This window comes from Phalacrocorax carbo, chromosome 2 (genome assembly GCF_963921805.1).
Source record: "Phalacrocorax carbo chromosome 2, bPhaCar2.1, whole genome shotgun sequence".
NCBI lineage: Eukaryota > Metazoa > Chordata > Aves > Suliformes > Phalacrocoracidae > Phalacrocorax > Phalacrocorax carbo.
The window spans coordinates 156,527,896-156,547,327 of NC_087514.1; the positions used below are offsets into that span (position 1 = coordinate 156,527,896).

Below are 19,432 nucleotides of genomic sequence, written 5' to 3' on the forward strand. Positions count from 1 at the left end.
TGTTATTATTGCAGAATTTGTTGATTGCTTTTTCTAATTCACACTAAAATATTTCAGAACGCCCTTTGCAGACAAATATAAAATAGACATGAGAGTGGAAGTCTGCTTTTTATATGTATGGATTTTTTCTGTAAATGTACATGGGACAACAGAACAAACGTGATGGAAAGTGTTAATGAGGCTTCTACCAAAAATCACCCTCTATTACATCTTTTTTACTAGTTCAAGTGGATTCCAAGGAATTTTGTTTGAATATATAGTCCTGACCTTATTTGTTATTATTTTGGTCCTGTAAAGTTAACTTGAAATTCAGCTCTTCTGGGGGCTTATGTGAGAAATTAGTAAGTTCTAAGCTGTATAAATATTTATATATTTATAGTAAGAAAAAGCAACAAGCTAAAGAATTAAAATTGAGCTTAAATTCAGAGAGATCAGTAAGAACTGATTTATTGCTTTGAAAGTATATGTAGTAATATATCATAATCCCAGCAGTGGCTTCACATCTAGAGAGGCTGCTGCTACTGTGCGAAAGCACCTTGCTATAAATATGTGTGGTGACAAGAGAATTAATTCATGTTTAGGGCTTCTGGGTATTGATGTAAAATATAACATATAAATAAGAAAGACATAGCTAAACTAGCAAAAACACTTATCTGGTTTTTAAATGCAAAAAGTTATTTAGTGTCACAGCTATCGCTCTGCTTTATTTTAGTTCCTCTTCCTCTCGGAAGTGTTACAGTGGAGAGCTCAGACCACTCCTGACCATGTGCTTTACACTCTACTCAACTGCAGGGTAAGAAGCTCAGACTGTTACTCTCAGGCTGTGGTATGGAAAATGGCACCCTGGTATTTCAGCTGCACCTCCTCATGCTATGGCTGAACGTGACCTTTCTGTTGATTTTTCCATTAATACTCTGCTGTTATATTTAATGTTCACTGAGGCAGAGAGGAAAAGAGAATAATCATTGCCAGTTGTCAAAATATAGATTGCTTTTGTATCAGACAGCGCGCCTTACGCATTTCTCATTTCTTTTCCTACCACATATATGTTGTGGGTGAGCTGACACTGCAAATCTATTTCAGTACTTATCATTCCTATACCCAAGAGTAGTATTTAATACTGCTCACCATCCTAATTTCCAATTTGAAAAGCACAGGCTTGGCAAAATCAAAGCATTTGCCCTAAATGAAACAATGATTGTTGGTTTTGAGTCTGCATCATCTGGGGGAGGTGTGGGAATGGGGAAAGGAGGTGAAGCAAAGAAGAGGTATGTCCAGAATCCAACCAGGTCTGAAGAGGATCACTAATAAATTTCTCTGCATAGCCTACATCAGGTGCCAGCCTGGCACAGCATTTCTTTGCTTATCAGAAATGAATTAATGCATGTCACATGGTACAGAACTTGGCTTTACTAAGAGTGGGTGATTATGATTACAGATTTCCTAGATGATTGTAGACGACAAACCAATAATTCCCAAGACCGCTTAGAGACAGTACACCTAGACACCTCTGTCAAAACTGGGAAACATACGTAGTGTGTGAGGGTCTCCGGGAGAGGAGGAGCCTGGAATAGTGCTATTGCCCTGGGCCACCTGTGGTAGCTGATGTTGTTTCAGCCCATGTGGTCCCTGTGCAATTTGGATGGGTTCTTAAACCTCCAGTACTTTGTGAACCTCTGTGAAATGACCGCTTACTGTATTTACAGGATATGCTTCTCCAGCCCATATTACAGTGCTGGTACCAAAGTTCAGTTTCAGGCTACCAATAAGTCATTAAATGACCTTTTTCAAATTCAGATTACTAGCTAATATGTGAACATGTGCAACTTGACAGATGGTAGTGAAGTAGTAATGTAGTTGTCTGTGGCAAAGTAGAGTCAATATTACACCATTAAAATAGTGCATTTTTTGGTCCTGTAAGTTAGGAGCAAAGATGCTGTGAGAAAGAGACGGTGTTATCCACATAGGCTGTTGGTTTTGCACTTTACAAAAAGCCAGACTTCCCATGCTGGCAGAAGGATTCCAACAGTGGTACGGAAGGACACAATGTGGAAAACAAAGATGAACAAAAGAATTCATCGTTCCACAGAAGTGAAAAATAGTCAAATTTTGAAATTCAGTTTCTCTGCTCCTTTAATACTCTCAGTGTGGAATATCTTATCATATGAAGTTTGTTTGAGAGATGTAATGGTTTATGGACAGATTTAATGTTTTATGGAAAGGAGTGACAGGTTTGGTGGCAACTTGCCTAGGCAAGGTTTATTGCCCATCTTGAATTTTAGTTCTGATTTGTAACTTTTCCGTTTTTGTCTTCCTTGCACATTGTCTGTACACTTTGTTCTAAACTATCCAGGCATCTTGCAGTGGATGACTAATAGAAATCCACTGAGATTAGTGTAACCCAAGATTTTTGAGAATTTGGAATATTTCAAAATCAGTGCACTGCGTTGTTTTTAGTGTTAATCATGAAGGATTGCAATACCTTTACATTGCAGGACACCTTGTGTAAAAGACACAAAGGGAGTAGTTGCCTGGGTCTTGCCAATGATTCTTGTCCAACAACAGGATTCTCCTTCCCTGCACTTCATAGAAACGCTGTCTTTCTGCTAGCTCACCTGAAGCAAGTGCCAAAACTCTTAAATGTAAACAAGTTTTGCAGAAATTTACGTGATTTGCAGCAATTCCCTTTGTGTGTCAGTGGGGCCTGTGCTTCTGATATATGTGGGGATATAAAAGGTTCTTCTTCCTGTTACCGCACAAACAAGCAATTTCTTGAAAGAAGGAACAAAGATTTTAATCACATTTCTACTGGCAGGTCTATAGTGACAAGGACACCCAGACCTCAGGTCACTTTGGCCATATTTGGGGCTGGACAGATGGAAGCCATTGCTAGTCCAGCATCTATATAGTTGCATATGTCTTTAGAGGTAACTTTCTTAGAGAAATGATCTCCTCATTGTTCAGAAGACTGATAAATATTGCCTGAAGTGCATTTCACTAAGTGTGGTTGCTGAAGATTGTGAAGAGGAACGCTAAGCCCTGACTTCGCCATTTTTATTTGCAGTTAGGTTTGTCCTTTTTGTTGACAGTGTTTGAGTTTGTATATAGTTTCTTATAAAGTTTGTAAATGCCAAGCGATGCCTGTTAACATGCCACTACTTCCAGTTCTAGACCTTTATCAAACTGCTCTCTCCTCTCTGAAGCTTGTGGTCAATAAATACTGCAGCACTGGGTGGGACGGTGATGGTGGATAGAAGCCAGCAATCAAGCCAAATGCTTATTATTTCTTGCTTTGTTAAAATGGAGTGTAAAAAATACTTATTTACAACAGAAGACCCTAGTGCCTTCTCTCTTAATAAGGACAGTGATACAATATTTTTGATTGCACTGCATTTTTGATACATTGTTCTTTTTAACTGTAAGTATTTTCTTACCTTTTTTCCCCAATTTCTTCAGCTTCTCTGTTCTTAAGTGAACTTAGTGCTTGTGATAGGTGCCAGGTACATCATAGTAGTACTGGAGACTGAAATCCTCTGTTTCCACAGAACAAGTGCACAGGCAGAGAGGTGCATCCCTTCCCATACTGCCCTATCCCTTTATCTCAGCCCACGTCTGGCCAGACCAGCTCTAGGCAGTCAGTCTGTCCAGCATGTTCACTTTTAGAGTTCTCTTCTGAGGTGTCAACTGTGGTAGCGAATTTTGTGATACAGAAGTGTTTATTTCTCTGAAAGTGTATTGGTAAATGTGCATATATATACACATACATGTTTTTAAGGCATGCAAGAACCATAATACTCATCCAATTTAAAACAGTGTAGCCCTATTTGAATTTCCAAGCTCTGTGACATATTGTCACTTCCCCTTTTTTTTCATGCTGAACAGAGTTACTCAAATTCAACAAATGTCTTTCTTTTCTATTTCATTGGTATGCATGTGCTTAGCTTTTGTTCCAGACTAATTCTTTTTCCCATCACAAAGTATTGTTTTCACTTGTGTCTTTTATCTCTTGTCTTATAAAGTATTTCTGCTGTGCCATTTGGCTTCCTTCCAGCATGCAGACAATGAAGTGAAATTTTCAGGACTGCTTTCCACAGATTGTCCGGATTGCTGCAGAGACCATAAAGACACTTTGCTGGCTGTGGCAGGAATGCTGCCTGTATAGCAAGGGAAGAAGAACAGGTTACCTGGGCAGGATATTAGCATACTACTGTACCCCTTTGGTTAAAGAGGAAACGCTGTTGAGGGCAGAAAGTGCAGAAAGGGAAATAGAGAACATTCCTTTGCGTGGCAAACATCTTTTTTCTTTCCAACTACCGTTTGGCACAAGGCTGAAGGTTTCCATACTTAAGTTGATTGCATGACATACTGTGGCTGCAGCTCATCCAGTAACTTCTAAGGTGCAGAGGAAAATAGAATTTCAGCACATTGCATTATCTTCTGTGACATTTATCTTTCTTCCTGTGCAGGGAACAATAGCCAACTCGCTAACGTGTGTCCAGCTACACAAACGAGCTGAGAAGATAGCTGTCATGTTGATGGAAAGGGGACATTTACAAGATGGAGACCATGTGGCTTTGGTTTACCCACCAGGTAAAGAACTGCCGTGTTTGGTACTTTGGTAGTCCCAAGAGTTTATCAAGATCCTTTAGAACGGTTGTGGTTCTAAACCACATTGGTGCAATGGTGCTGTTACAAACCTGTAAACCATGTTAAGGGGCAAAATGCAAAATTTTTGCCTTCTGTACATTTCTTTGAACTTAGTCAAATATATTTAAAAGAATTTCTTTTTGTGTATGCGCATAGATATGATTTCTTTGGGTTCAGATTAAGATTAACCTGTGTTTTTAAAACCCATCTCTTATAAGCAGTCAAATCTAGTTACTGCTTTTCTTCTAATTTGCTAGAAATATACTATTTTATGAACACACAGTTCTGCTAAAATATTGCATCTGCTGAGTGTTCTTAGATTCACCTGTTGAATTCCCTCTTGGAAGTGCTGCATTTCATGAGGGTAAAACAGCAATACCTAGGAAGTAATCCATGTTTTTTAGAGTAGAAATATGATGAATAGATAGCAGATGATTAAGAAATACCAAATTATAATCACTATTTTCTCTATACATTTTTAACCTAGACAGCTCACTGTGGCCTGGATTTTCATCCTTTCACATAAGTGCTTTTAAGCCTGAGTTAACCAGTACCACATTTGACATTTGCTTGAAATTATTTCTGATCTAGTGCTGCTATTTTGTCTTTAGCATTTCATGTGTGTTGGTGAAATCAAGTCTGATTTAAGCCTGTATTGCAATACTTATTTTGTAAGTGCTGCACGATACTTGTTACATCTTTATAGGAGTAGTATCTCAGCGGTTAATATCAGAAAACTTTTTTCCACAGAAGACAACTAGTATTTTAAACTTGAGTTTTTATTTTCTGTATTTCAATTCCCAAGAATAAAGCATTTTGCTGAAGGAACAATAACCTATCAGTACTCCAGATCCTTTTCCACTGAAAGAATAAAACAGCTCCCATTGTTGTCTTATCACGGCCTGTGTACAGCACCAGGGACCTAGCAACTAACACTATTTATGGGACCTTTGTGCTGTTGTCTGTTCAGCCTCCTTAGATAGCCTGAAGCGTGCTGTCCACAATCTGTCGCATGCAGTCAATGTTCATATAGAACTATACCTGTGGTTTTATGTTAGAAGCAGGATTTCAAACTCATTACTCCCTTTTTTACTGTAAAATTTCAGGTAGATAAGTCAAAGCTGCATATCTGAGGTTAAAAATGGCACGAGAGAGTATTTAATGAAACCTCCAGACATTCCTTCTGCATCATCCCATTTCATCCTTTTGCTGGGGCATTCCTTTTCTTGTAGACTCTTATTTGCCTATAAATGTAAATTTAGGTAGATAATTAATCTGTAGAAATCAGTCTTTTTAACGGGTTAGCTCCTGATCATAAAAGTGGAGTTCACCTAAATGGTGATATCTGGCTGCAGCTTTGTGTGTCACCCTTGGTTTTTCATGCTCAGAAGAACAGTACAATTGAAAGGAATCAGTGAAGCTGAACAAATACTGACATGGGGCTGAAAAAGAAATCTGTTAAAGGGCTTAGTCACTCATTTAACCTTCTGAGTTGAGTTCCAAGTAATATTTATGCTGACATAGGTGTCTGTGATTAAATTATTTGATTTTGAGGGGAGGATTTGTGTTTTGTTCTTCATGCAGGAATAGACCTGATTGCCGCATTTTACGGATGCCTGTATGCAGGCTGTGTGCCAATAACAGTTCGACCTCCACATCCCCAGAACATAGCTACCACGTTACCTACAGTGAAGATGATTGTGGAGGTGAGAAGACACCTGAAAGTGCACAAGTAGATTAAATGGGCAGAGGATTTGAGTACTCTTTAGGAACAGTAACTTAAGTGAGTGGCGGTGTAGGTTGAAGAGTTGTATTACTTCCAAAGATTCAGGACTTCAGTGTGTTGCAGGGTCAACACTGCTTGACAGCACACAACCTTCTGACTTCCGCTGTCACATTTTGCACATTTTACATGACTCCTTCCAGGAAATATATTTGAAGTGCTTTTTTGTATTTAGCTATATGCCAAGAATGGTAGGATTCCTCACCTGGCAGTGCTACACTGACTATTGAGAAAAATCCCAGTGGAAAGGTCATCTTGACCTGATGGTGATTTGTGCTCAGCTCTGTACATCTAATTGTTTTGCAGTTCGAAGCAATTTCAAAATTCTTTTGTGAAGGTGTTGGTCAGTATTTTGGTTCATCCAGAGAAGTGTTACTCAGACTTTTTCATTCAATGCTTTCTTTTGGTATTTTGGCTTTATCTGATAAAGTTTGGTCTTTGTTGCATATAAATAACTGCATTGTGCATGTTAGTGAGGGAAATAAAATGGTTGCAAAGAGATAGCCTTTTACATCTGGCAGTTTCTGATCTATTGAATGGACTTCTAAGTCTCTGAAAAAACAAGTTGAAACAAATGTGGTTTTAACATTTCTAATTAATGTTGCTATTTTCAAGTAATGAGTACAAGAGATAGTTATAATTTGTGGCTGTCCTTAGAGCATCTGAAGCCACAAAGTATCAGTAGAAGTATGAGAAACCATCCTGTTGTCTTCAGGGTTCTTATTATTTAGCATTTTGGCACTCACAGTTTTTAAACATCAGTTGTTAAAATTATAGAAGTGATGTAAAATGTGTTATTTTGTTTTTCCTTTGATGTTTAATAGCCAGACTAGATCTGTTTGGTTTCATGACAGGTCTAAGCTGACTTGTAATTGTCAACCCTTCAATAGACCAAATAAAATATGGACATTTATTAGCCATATTAATGCCAGTTTGACTTAAAAGCCTCTCAGCTCTGTTTTACACAAGATTTTCTTTCATTTTGGAGAGGGATGACCTTGTAGAAATTAAAATACTGAGGCTGTTCCTTCATTGCTGATGCAATCTTACATATTTCCTGGTGTGATGGGGTCAAAGCCTGCTCTGACATGCTATATGTCTACACAACGCCTTTTGAAGTCAGTAAGAATGACTTCTGAACAAAATTTTGCTCACACAATTGTGTTTTGGTGATGAACTCGTACTAAAATATAACTGAACTTTATTGTGCCCCATCTCAAGCAGTTGCTAACAGGTAGGTAAGATGTCTTCCTTCTTCCTCCCACCATCCCTAGGTCTTTACCTCTGACTTGCTATTCTCCAGGCATGGACATTCTGTGTTTTAATAAACCTCCTGATCTTCTAGATAATGTAATTCCTGAGAGGGCTAGTAACTGCCAACTCTTGAAATTCCGTTTGTTTTATGGTTCCACTACGTCCCAAATCAAGATTTTCACAGATGAAGATTATCTATGTAAGAATTACCTTGCCTTGCCATGACAGGGACACAACAGGATTGAGGGATGCTGCAGTGGCTTAATTTGTCTTCACTTTTAGCTGGAAATATTTAGATTGTTAAGGGAAATTGTGGGGTTAGAGGAAGTAAGTAGAGCTTGGGTCAGTGCTTGTATGCTCCTAATTTCCTCATATGCTCTATGAAGTTGACCTCCAGGAGATTACTGTCAACAGAAGCTGATCTCTTCTGCTCAGTGGTAATCTTTAGTGTACATATGGTTACCGATTTCCTTAGGTTGAGCATTGGAAATTCAGCATGCAATGAAACGTCTCAGATTCCTTAAAGAAAAAAATACTCTTCGCAATATTTGCATAGATTCTCGCAGTTCAAGGAAAAGAAGAATGATGCTGCCTTTTCAGTTTTTCCTCTGTACTGTCTTCAGTGATTAACAGTGTTCATATTTATGTTTGAATAGTTCCTTAAATATATTAATTTTTACAATCAGTAAGAAATATTCTTGTAGTTGCTACTTATGTATTTTTTAAAATAGCAAATCTAAAAGGAGAATACCTTCAGCATGTGTCATCTAAAATTAAGTGCAGATGGTATTTGCAGTAAACTTACCATTTCATTTCTTAGAGCCACCTGCACAATTTTTGGTCTAGAGCTATTTTGCCGATATCAGAAGACTTTCCCAGTGGTTTATCACTAGCACAGGAATCGGGAATATATGGCTAACATAGAATTGACTTAAAATTATTCATATAAATGTCAGGCTCAGTTTTGGTTTATGTGAAAATACTGTTTATAAACCAAGATCTATTACCATCACATAGGAAATGTTTTGGTCAGTCTTCTCTGCTGGCATTCTGGGTTTATAACTGATATGATGTGTTAGAAAAGTCACATTCTCACTATTAAGGTGCCTTTAGTTTCATTACAACACTCTTCTCAAAGTGCAATTTCATGTAATTTGTAAAACTTACATGACTCTGTCTGCTTTGTGAGCTGCAAGTTTTGTGCATCTTTACACCTCCTAATTGAAAAACCTAAGACTAATATAGCTGTGTCCTGTTCTGGCAGAAAATAAATCATGGTCTTGCTCATTTTCGTGGGAGAATTAATCAGTATCCCATTGCGTCATTATTTATTTCTTAAATTCCTAGGTGAGCCGCTCTGCCTGCTTGATGACTACACAATTAATATGTAAATTGTTACGGTCACGAGAGGCAGCAGCAGCAGTGGATGTCAGAACGTGGCCTCCGGTACTAGATACGGGTGAGTACTAAGGCTTGGGGACCTCTGTGTCTTCTTTTGTCATTGTATTTGTCAATCACTCAGAGGTCTATCTGTCGTGGGAGTAAGAACACACATTTTCTTTCTCTATTTTCACTAGACGATTTGCCAAAGAAGCGGCCTGCACAGATCTACAAACCTTCTAACCCTGAAACGCTTGCTTACCTTGACTTCAGCGTCTCCACAACTGGCATGCTAGCAGGGGTAAAGGTAGGGACTTCTTGCTAAAGCTGGCATTCCTGCTATTGTGCCTGGCTGGCAGGTGGTACATTGCTCCTGATTTGTAACTCCTCTTGGTTCCTGGTAATAGAAATGGAATTGCTCCCTCCCTTGCAGTCATTTTTTATTCCATCAACATGAAATTAGTTCTTTTATACTCGCTTTGGTACTGCGTGTGGTGAGTTTAGCCCCGCTCCTCTTCCTCAGACTAAAAATGTTATTCTGATACTCCTGCAGGTAGCCCAGTAGCTTGTCTGCCTGAAGCGTTCTTCAACCGAAGCATCTATTATTTCTGTTTTATGAAGGAAATGAGACCCGGTCATCCCTTTTCTACTTGTTCCAGTGCCCATTCACTGTTTGCTCTTTATTGCAACTCAACTGCTGGCCACTGGTTTTCAATATTCTCTTCATGCTATTAAGGGAACTGCCAATGTCTCTGAAATATTCGCCTGGTACAATACTAATCAGCAAAAAAAAATTCACTGATGGATTTGTTTGATAAACTGAGGCATCCTGAGCTCTCTAAATCTCTGTTCTGGCATTTTCTCCAACCCTCTAGCCACAATTTATCAAAGCTGTCTTTTCTAGCTGCTAATATACGTGTTATTCCAGTGTTGGTTTCACCAGCACACAGGCAGAGGTAGAATCACTCTCTTAGCCGTTACTTCCTTACTCCTATCTGTTGCATATCCAAGGATTATGATTACTTAGCAATTTTTGCTGATGTATCATATCACACTTACAGCCTGTATTGAATTCCTCGTGCTCTTTGGCATCATGTGTCTATTTTCAGAAGCTGTCAGCATACTTCATAAACAAAGCAAGCGTCATTTTCCCAGTTTTCAGATGGAGAATTTGAAGCACAGAGCAGTGAAGTGACCATCCCACGGCTGACTGACGGTTAAATGTCTGAGCTGCCTGAAGGTTACATATCAGATACTCCTGGAAGATTGATTTCATCTAACTTTAAATAGTCTACAGATGTGGACTAGTCACTGGGCTTCTCAATAATCAACAGAGAGAAGCAGGGACTTTTAGGGTGTAATTTATCTGACTTATCTGAAACATCGATTTTTGAATGGGGTGAATGTCACGTAAGTCTCCATTTCTTCTAAAGGTAGCTTTAAATGGTTGTTTGAGATGCAGTCATCCATATTAAATCAGGTCTGAATTCCACCTTATCAGACTTGAAGAAATGACTGCTAACTATGTAAAGTCAGAATTTGGAGAGCTTCAAAGATAGTCAAAGGCAGGGCAAGTTGAACATCCTTTTCTTAATGTGGCTAAATGGAAATTCAGATAAATCTTTCCAGGAATTCTTGATTAGCTTCTGATATCTGGGTCACAAAGGCTCCAGATCACTGATGCAGCAGGTTTACGTAAACCATCTACTAGATCATCACTAGTGATTAATTAATTATAAAATGATCGTAAGAGGCCACAGGCTTATATTCATAGTGCAGTAGTGCTAAATTTAAAAAATGGCTAAACAACTTATATGGCTTCTGAGAAGTTGATAAATGTTTGTGATGACTTTTGAAGTAGAATATTCCACTTACGTTTACGCTCAACTTTTTCACTAGTTTGCACCCAGTATGGTGTCAAAATTCACATAATAACACCAGTTCTGGGCCTACAGAGTTCAGTTTAATCCTGTGTGAAAAAGTGGTCTGGATTCAGCTAGGGTAGAATTAATCTCTGCAAACTGCAGATGATCACCATGTGGATACCTGTTTTGAGCTGGTCTTTTTGCGTCACTTGGAACATGTCCAGCCTCAGTTACAGCTCTCATTGGCAATGGAGAAAAAGTCACTTCTGGAGCTTTATTCCCCTGTTTACCTTAAGATCAAATAAATTTTACCTTCCAAGTGCCTGTTCTCCTCCACTGACTCTAGCAGTATATAAGGCAGCTAGCTCAGTATGTGGCAGGGATCAAAGGTTAGATGAGTTAAATCCTATCCAGGCTGTCTTTCTAACACAGGTATCTTCCTTGATATTAACGGAGAGGACAAAGATTAAAAGATATAATTCTGTTCCCACTCTATTTAGAACTTCCAAGCCAGGATGGGTGAGTGTGGGAAACATCCTAACACTAGGGAAAAAAGAAATCAGAAGAATTTCCTTTCCATCAGGTTTTTTGTTTCTACTTTCTGCATGTTTTATCTCTGGGAGCTTTTTTACTGGGATTTTTAATAGCCTGTTTCTCACTTAGGAGCTGGATAACTTGACATTTTACAGAATCTTTACTAAGTTTATTGGGGATCTTTGCCACTGAATGATTAGGTCCTTAGTACCATTTTGCATGCAAAATCCTCTTCAATTTGAAAAGTGCATAGGCAGGTTTCATTTATTGTATTAAGAAATATGTACTTAGAAATATGTTACTGATGATCAACAGAATACTTCAAATTCAGATCCTGCAGTCATTCAGTCCTTTGTTCTTCCAGAAAGTTTAGCTTTTTATCATTAGCTTTGCATACAGCTTGGAGCACATCTTTAAACCACTCACAGCTTTCTCCCTAAATTGCTTCAAACTTATCATTCATTCTGTCTCTCCTCCCCTTTCACGATTATTTGGATGCCCTCTTGAAGAAAAATTACGTTTTCTTAGATATAAATTACATGTGTGTTTACACTGAGCAGAAAGTCAATATTTATTTGTTTTCTTTATTCTGTAACTGATTTAAGCACTTGGCACAGTTTGGGAGTGAGCCTTCGGAATAACATAGTTGATCATTTTAATTACTTTGCTGTTGTCTTTCAGATGTCTCATGCAGCCACTAGTGCCTTTTGTCGTTCTATTAAGCTGCAGTGTGAGCTTTATCCCTCCAGAGAAGTTGCTATCTGCTTGGACCCCTACTGTGGACTTGGGTTTGTCCTCTGGTGCCTCTGCAGGTGAGGTTTCTCCTCAACCTTTTAAAATACCGTTCTTTTGTACTATAACACAGCAAACCGGATGATGTGAGTGGTAAAAGGATGGGAAGAACAGACAATACCTCCAGGACTGACTTAGGCAATTGGAATTGCTGGAAGCAATATGGAGAGTGCTGTACGGAGAATAGGCTTTGTTTGAGCTGGGCATGACCATAGGTATTTAGACTTATGAGTGCAGAGCATCAACACAGCTGCTCATTGACCTCCTGCTGTTTTACTGCTGCCTCTGCATGGTCTGGCTAGTTTTATTTGATGAAGGCAGTGCTCCACCAATAATACCTTAAGGAAGTGGTTTCCTGGTGCCCTCTTTTTCATTCTCTAATCTGAAAGCACGAGTAGATATCAGGGATTTCCTCATTTGTGGAACTTACGTATGTGATTTTTGTGGAGACATGGAAGTGTGTTTTCTTGAGAAGGATACTTCTATGGCAGTAGCAAAGCTGTCAGAAAAAAACATTTCTAGTGAAATGCGAATTGGCTTTTTTTATTAGCAAGCAGTTTAGAAATTTAACAATTCTGTCAATCTCTGTACTCCAGGGAAGTTACAGTTCAGCACTGAAAGCAGTTCCATCGATTTTTTTTCTTCTTTTTTTTTTTTTTTTTTAAGTTAGCTGGGTCAATGCAGAGGTAAGGGGGAAGAGCTATGGGAGTATTAGTAGAGCACATTTTAATGAAGACATCTTAAAGTCACAGTAGTCTGACATCTTTGCTCCCTCCATATAAAGTTCTTTGGTGTTAGCAGTACTGCTATTTTTAGTTACTAAAATGAAGATAACCCAGGGCAATAAAAATTGTCTAAATAAACTTTTTACCAATTTACTAAATACCTGAAGGAAGCATTATTTGATAACAAGGGCAACAATATGTTTTCAACAAGTATTGTTTACTTAAACGTAAGCTAGTAGGGTATTGGCCTGTTTTGTTGCCCTTTTAAAATACTTGTTATTAAATATTAAATATTAAATGGGCCAAAGTTTAATGGCATTATCTTACTCATTCTTGATCAGTCTTTCTTGATTCAAACTACACATGCCCTAATATTACTTCAGATTTTGCATAGGGATTAGAGATGTCTTTGTTTTGAAAAATCTTTTTTTTCAACGTCTTATTTCCCCGACAAAGAAATAAAAATATTGAGGCTGCAAAAAAAACTGAGAAAACCTTTCAGAAATTTTGAGATCTTAATTAAATCACTTTGTTTGCGTTAAATTTTTAAAATGTTGAGTTTTTAAGTCACCTGAATATTTCTTGTATAGATTTATGTGTTCTAGCATGTCCTGATGTCAACACTGTTAGGCCTTCGCTCTTCTGGGGGCTAGGCCAAATCTGCCATGATGCAGTCAGTGAGACCAGAAGGACTGTAGAACACCACAGGAGAGTTCAGCTAAGGACTGTATTATTGAGTGGGATAATGTTGGGACACGGAGCATCCAGGAATAACTTCTATGCAGCATCATTATAGAGCTGTAAAATACAGATAAATGTTGACCTGTCCAAAACCCAAGTAATTTGTGCTACCCACGACTCTCCTGAATATGGGAATTTTTGTTTCTTCCAGAACCATTGCCCTCAGGTCCTTTCCAATACTGATAGTATTCAGCCTTTTAGGAGGAGAAGATTGTTTATCACTGGCAAATGAATAAGGCAGCAAGCCTTTGGGAGAAAGCAGTCAAGGTCTGTGCCTTTCTGTAGCTTACAGAAGGAATAGAAAATTTTATACCATTTTCAAAGAGAAAAAAACCGAGGGAGTTGAAGGAACTGAGATCAAGCCAGCAACGCTCTAATCTTACGAACCACCATGTCAATCTCTTCTTTGCCACTGATGTCCTGTTCCTATAAAACCAGAAAAATTGCAGTGTGCTTGAATTGCAACTGTCATTTAGAGAAAGCTGACATCAGATACATCTTCATTAATTCCACTTACAAACTTAATCTCCATGTCATTACTATTTTAGAAATTTGTATTATTTGATGTGATAGCAAAACATACACCTGGAGGTTATTAGACTCTTACTGTTCATAACTTTAAACTTTGCAACTTTGCATTTTACTCTTCATAGTTTAGCATACCCCAATCTTCCCCAACATTTTACAGCCCAGATTTCTACCTCAGAGGATTCTAACTGTAAAATTATGATTCTCTGTCACCACACCCATTAACTGAATTAATACTTCTAATGGCATATGGAAAAGAAGTTAGATCTTCGATTTTTGATCAGCTAGGGGGTTTTGGGAGTTAAATAGGATCTCTTCAGTTTAGGAGCCCAGTGGGAAGAGAAAGCAACCTCCTGTGCTGGGTGCAGTTAAAACGGCAAGTACTTTTAAATCCCTTTATTAACTAGACCAAAGGAGACACTGACTGAGGAATGAGAGAAAAACTAACCATTTATACCCTGTTGTAGGTGCTTAGGCGTTGTGCTGGCCTGCTCCACTGCGGTGCCCCAGAATGCCCCATTCTGTGAGGTCAAAGCTACTTAGGAAAGCTGCTGGAGCATGGAGCCAGCCCTTTGGTAAGTTTGGAATATATTGCGTAGTTTTGCAAAGTTTTTATTTTTAAAAAATTTATTATTTTATGGCCTAAAGGGTATAAAATAATAAAGAAAAGAAACCTTGCAAAGCAGAGCAATACATTTTTTTTTAAAAAAGGGGGATTTACCACATTCCCTCTAAACTGGCTACATGCTCCAGCAGGGTTTCCTTGGAACCTTTGTCATTGAACAGCACGTCCTGGGTGTGGCGGCAGTCATCAGCCCCATGTGAGTTCACAAACCCCAAACTTCCCAATTTTACAGGTTCTTACTAATGACTCGATAAACAAATACATTATTTTTGCATTCTTCTCTTTAATAATCTCATTTATCCATTCTGAGAGGGTGATCCTAGTATTCTGACTTTCATTGCATTACATTTTAAAATGTATTACATGCTTTGAAATAAAAAAAAAAATTAAAAGTGTCCTCCAGTGTAAAAAAAATCAATACTAAATCCCATTGTTCAAAAATGCTTCCTGAAACTAAGACGTCTCTATCTTAATGCAGCTCATGGTGGGGCAGAGTAGAGCATTCTTCACTTAATTAGTGAGGATTTACTTAACTGATAGTTGCTGAGTGATGTGACAGAATAAGAACTTCCCCTCTACTTTATCCCAACTAAGCCAACCCATACTGCAGTTCTACCTTTACTACTGGAAGATAGAATTGTCCTTGCTGGAATGAAAGTTAAGTACATTAATAATTTTAAATAAATTCTCAGAAACTGAGGTAGTAATAGTGCAAGTCAGTAAGACTCAAACTGAACGAGAGGAACAGAATTTTCCAGCCCACAGTAGCCACATAATAAATAGCGTGAATGCTATAAAATGGTCCTGGAAAGGCTTTTCAGGTAACGTGCAGTGAAGTAGCTTTCTCTTGTCCTGCCCCTGCTGTCTCTGTTCCATATACCCAAGCTGAAGATCCCAGTGGTGCTGCTGGGTAGCTTCTGCAGCAAGAGGCTGCAAGGTTTCTTATTAACTAAACAGGTGGAACTGTGCAAGGAGTAAGCAAGGAATTACAGCATTAACATGAGAACTGCATTTTGGAAAACTTCAGTGTGCTAGGACTCATTAATTATTGTTAGATATTTTAGGATGTCTCTCATGCCATGCCAACTGAAATGATGCTGCCATCTGTATCATCTAATTAACCTTAGGCTGTGGTTTCTGTATGCAGGGCAAGAAGGCCGACTCTCTTTTTTCTTCAATACAAAAAGGAAACAGTGGCCAAATTTTTAGAACTCGCTCACCTGGTTTGAAGTATTTAGATAAAGGAACTTTGCTTTGGAATGGCACTGATCACCCCATGTTCTGTCAAGAGACGGTATGATTTCCACCACTAGTGCTGCTTGGTCATGTGTTTGTGCTTAGGAGCAATCAGCAACACACTTCCAAGTGACAAGTCACACGTCAGTTCAAAAGTGCCCAGTAGCAGCCCATAGCTGTGTTAGAAAGCTTCCCTTGTGAGGCTCCGAAATTGCTGAAATGTCTGAAATGAGGAGGTTAAAGCTTTTGGGGGACATGCCAGTAACAGGAAGTTTGAGTCCCCTCTGGCTGTCGTTCTGGGCAGTGCAGGCACTGCAGGAACAAAATGCTGGCATTTCAGTGTTAACCAAAGACTTATGGGTGTCTGATTGTGGAAACAGCACCAGAGCTTGGGTTAAAGCAGAGTGCTGGGTTATGGCACCACTCTCACTGGTTCCCAGTATTCTGATGTGGAAGTTCTGAAGACTGCACCTATTCTCAGCACTAGAAGCCTATCAAGGTGTACGGGTAAGGTCCTTTCCTTGCTGGGAAAATTTGCATGCCCTACACAATGATCCCTGTTGCTGTACATTAGTGCAACTTCTTGAGATATCTTTCTCCCTTCAGTATTGATCACAGAATCACAGAAGGGTAGGGGTTGGAAGGGACCTCTGGAGATCATCTCGTCCAACCCCCCTGCTTGAAAAGGGACACCTAGAACAGGGGGCACAGGAACACGTGCAGGAGGGTTTTGAATATTTCCAAAGAAGGAGATGCCACAACCTCCCTGGGCAGCCTGTGCCACTGCTCTGGCACCCGCACAGGAAAGAAGCTTTTTCTCATATTTAAGTGGAACTTCCTGTGTTCTAACTTGTGCCCACTGCCTCTAGGCCTGTCACTGGGCACTACTGGAAAGAGTCCAGCCCCATCCTCTTGACACCCACCCTTCAGATATTCATAAGCATTGGTGAGATCCCCCTTCAGTCTTCTCTTGTCCAGGCTGAACAAACCCAGGTCTCTCAGCCTTTCCTCATAAGGGAGATGCTCCAGCCCCCTGATCATCTTGGTAGCTCTCCACTGGACTTGCTCAAGCAGTTCCACATCCTTCATAAACTGGTGGGCCCAAAACAGGACACAGGACTCCAGATGTGGCCTCACTAGGGCAGAGTAGACGGGGAGGATAACCTCCCTCGACCTGCTGGCCACACTCCTTTTAATGCAGCCCAGGACACCGTTGGCCTTCTTGGCCACAAGGGCACAGTGCTGGCTCATGGTCAACTTGTTGTCCACCAGCGCTCCCAGGCCCTTCTCAACAGAGCCGCTTTCCAGTAGTTCAGCCCCCAGCCTGTGCTGGTGCATGGGGTTGTTCCTCCCCAGGGGCAGGACCTTGCGCTTGCTCTTGTTGAATTTCATGAGGTTCCCCTCGGCCCAGCTCTCCAGCCTGTCCAGGTCTCATTGGGTGGCAGCGCGGCCTTCTGGTGTATCAGCCACTCCTCCCAGCTTGGTACCATCAGTGAACTTGCTGAGGGTACGCTCTGTCCCTTCATCCAGGTCGTTGATGAATATGTTGAACAGGACTGGAGCCAGCACAGACCTCTGGGGAACACCACTAGTGACAGGCCTCCATCCAGACTCTGCTCCATTGATCATGACCCTCTGAGTTCTGTTGATGAGCCAGTTCTCTGTCCACCTCACTGCCCTCTCATCCAACCCACGCTTCCTTCGCTTGTCTATTAGGATGCTATGGGAGACAGTGTCAAATGCATTACTGAAGTCAAGGTAAACAGCATCCACTGCTCTCCCTTCGTCGACACAGCCAGTCACGCCATGATAGAAGGCTATCTAGTTGGTCAAGCATGATCTTCCCTTGGCGAATCCACGTTGGCTGTTTCTGATAACCTTCTTTTCCTCTACATGCCTGGAGATGACCTCCAAGATGAACTGATCCTTCGCCTTTCCAGGGATGGAGGTGAAGCTGACTTGCCAATAGTTTTCCAGGTCCTCCTTCTTGCCCTTTTGAAGACTGGAGTCACATTTGCTTTCCTCCAGTCCTCGGGCACTTCCCCTGTCCTTCACAACCTTTCAAAGATGATGGAGAGTGGCTCAGCAAGAACATCTGCCAGCTCCCTCAGCACTCATGGGTGCATCCCATCAGGGCCCATGGATTTGCAAGGATCCAGTTTGCCTGGGTGATTTCTGACCCAATTCTTCTCAACCGATGGTAAGTCTTTCTTTCTCCAGATTTGTCCTCTCTTCTCTGGGGGCTGAGATTCCTGAGGACCAGCCTTAGCAGTAAAGATTTAGGCAAAGAAGGCATTCAGTAACTCTGCCTTCTCTGCATCCTGTGTCACCAGGGCCCCTACCTTGTTCAGCAGTGGGCCCACTCTATCCCCAGTCTTCCTTTTACTGCTGTTGTATTTAAAGAAGCCCTTCTTGTTATCATCTTTCACATGCCTTGCCAGATTTTATTGCAAGTGGGTCTTCCTCATCGCATCTCTGCACACCCTGACAACATTCCTATATTCCCCCCAAGTGGCCAGTCCCTTTTTACACATACTGTGAACCTCCTTCTTCCATTTGAGTTTCTCTAGAAGCTCTTTGCTCATCCATGCAGGTCTCCTGGATCCTCTGCCTGACTTCTTCCTCCTGGGGATGCACCAATCTTGAGCTCGGAGGAAGTGGTCCATGAATACTGTCCAGCTCTCTTGGACCCCCTGCCTTCCAGAGCCCTAGCTCATGGGATTCCTCCTAGCAGATCTCTGAAGAGGCCAAAGTTGGCCTTCTTGAAGTCCAAAGTTGTAACCCGACTCGTTGCCCTGCGTCTACCTCGCTGTATCCTAAACTCAGCCACCTCGTGGTCACTGCAGCCAATGGTACCCCAACGCTCACATCCTCAACCAGCCCTTCCTTGTTTGTCAGGATAAGGTTGAGCAGCACATCTCGCCTCATTGGCTCCTCCACCACCTGCATCAATATGTTGTCCTCGATGCTGTGCAGGAACCTCTGGGTCGCGCATGGATCGCCGTGTTGCTTTTCCAGCAAATATCAGGGTGGTTGAAGTCCCCCATGAGGACCAGGGCCTGCGATTGTGAGGCTACTTCCAGCTGTCTGTAGAAGGCTTCGTCAACTTCCTCTTCTTGATCAGGTGGCCTGTAGCAAACACCCACAACAGTGTCACCCATATTTGGCTGTCGCTTAATTTTTACCCACAGGCTCTCAACTTGTTCTCCTTCCACTCCAAGGCAGAGCTCAATACATGCAGTTGCTCCCTCACATAAAGAGCAGCTCCCCCACCTTGCCTTGCTGGTCTGTCTTTCCTGAAAAGCCTGTACCCATCCATGAC

The 19,432-nt window shown here is 40.6% G+C and overlaps 1 protein-coding gene across 4 annotated transcripts in view; it reads left to right on the forward strand.

Annotated features, from left to right (window-relative positions):
• The window catches only part of DIP2C (disco interacting protein 2 homolog C), a 333,846-nt gene that overhangs the window by 265,334 nt on the left and 49,080 nt on the right, over positions 1 to 19,432 (forward strand). For all 4 annotated transcript variants that reach the window (XM_064444999.1, XM_064445000.1, XM_064445001.1 and 1 more), the window contains 6 exons: positions 713 to 793; positions 4,467 to 4,590; positions 6,232 to 6,353; positions 9,032 to 9,143; positions 9,262 to 9,371; positions 12,145 to 12,275. In XM_064444999.1, the coding sequence (XP_064301069.1) occupies positions 713 to 793; positions 4,467 to 4,590; positions 6,232 to 6,353; positions 9,032 to 9,143; positions 9,262 to 9,371; positions 12,145 to 12,275 (680 nt within the window). The remainder of the gene's footprint in view (positions 1 to 712; positions 794 to 4,466; positions 4,591 to 6,231; positions 6,354 to 9,031; positions 9,144 to 9,261; positions 9,372 to 12,144; positions 12,276 to 19,432) is intronic.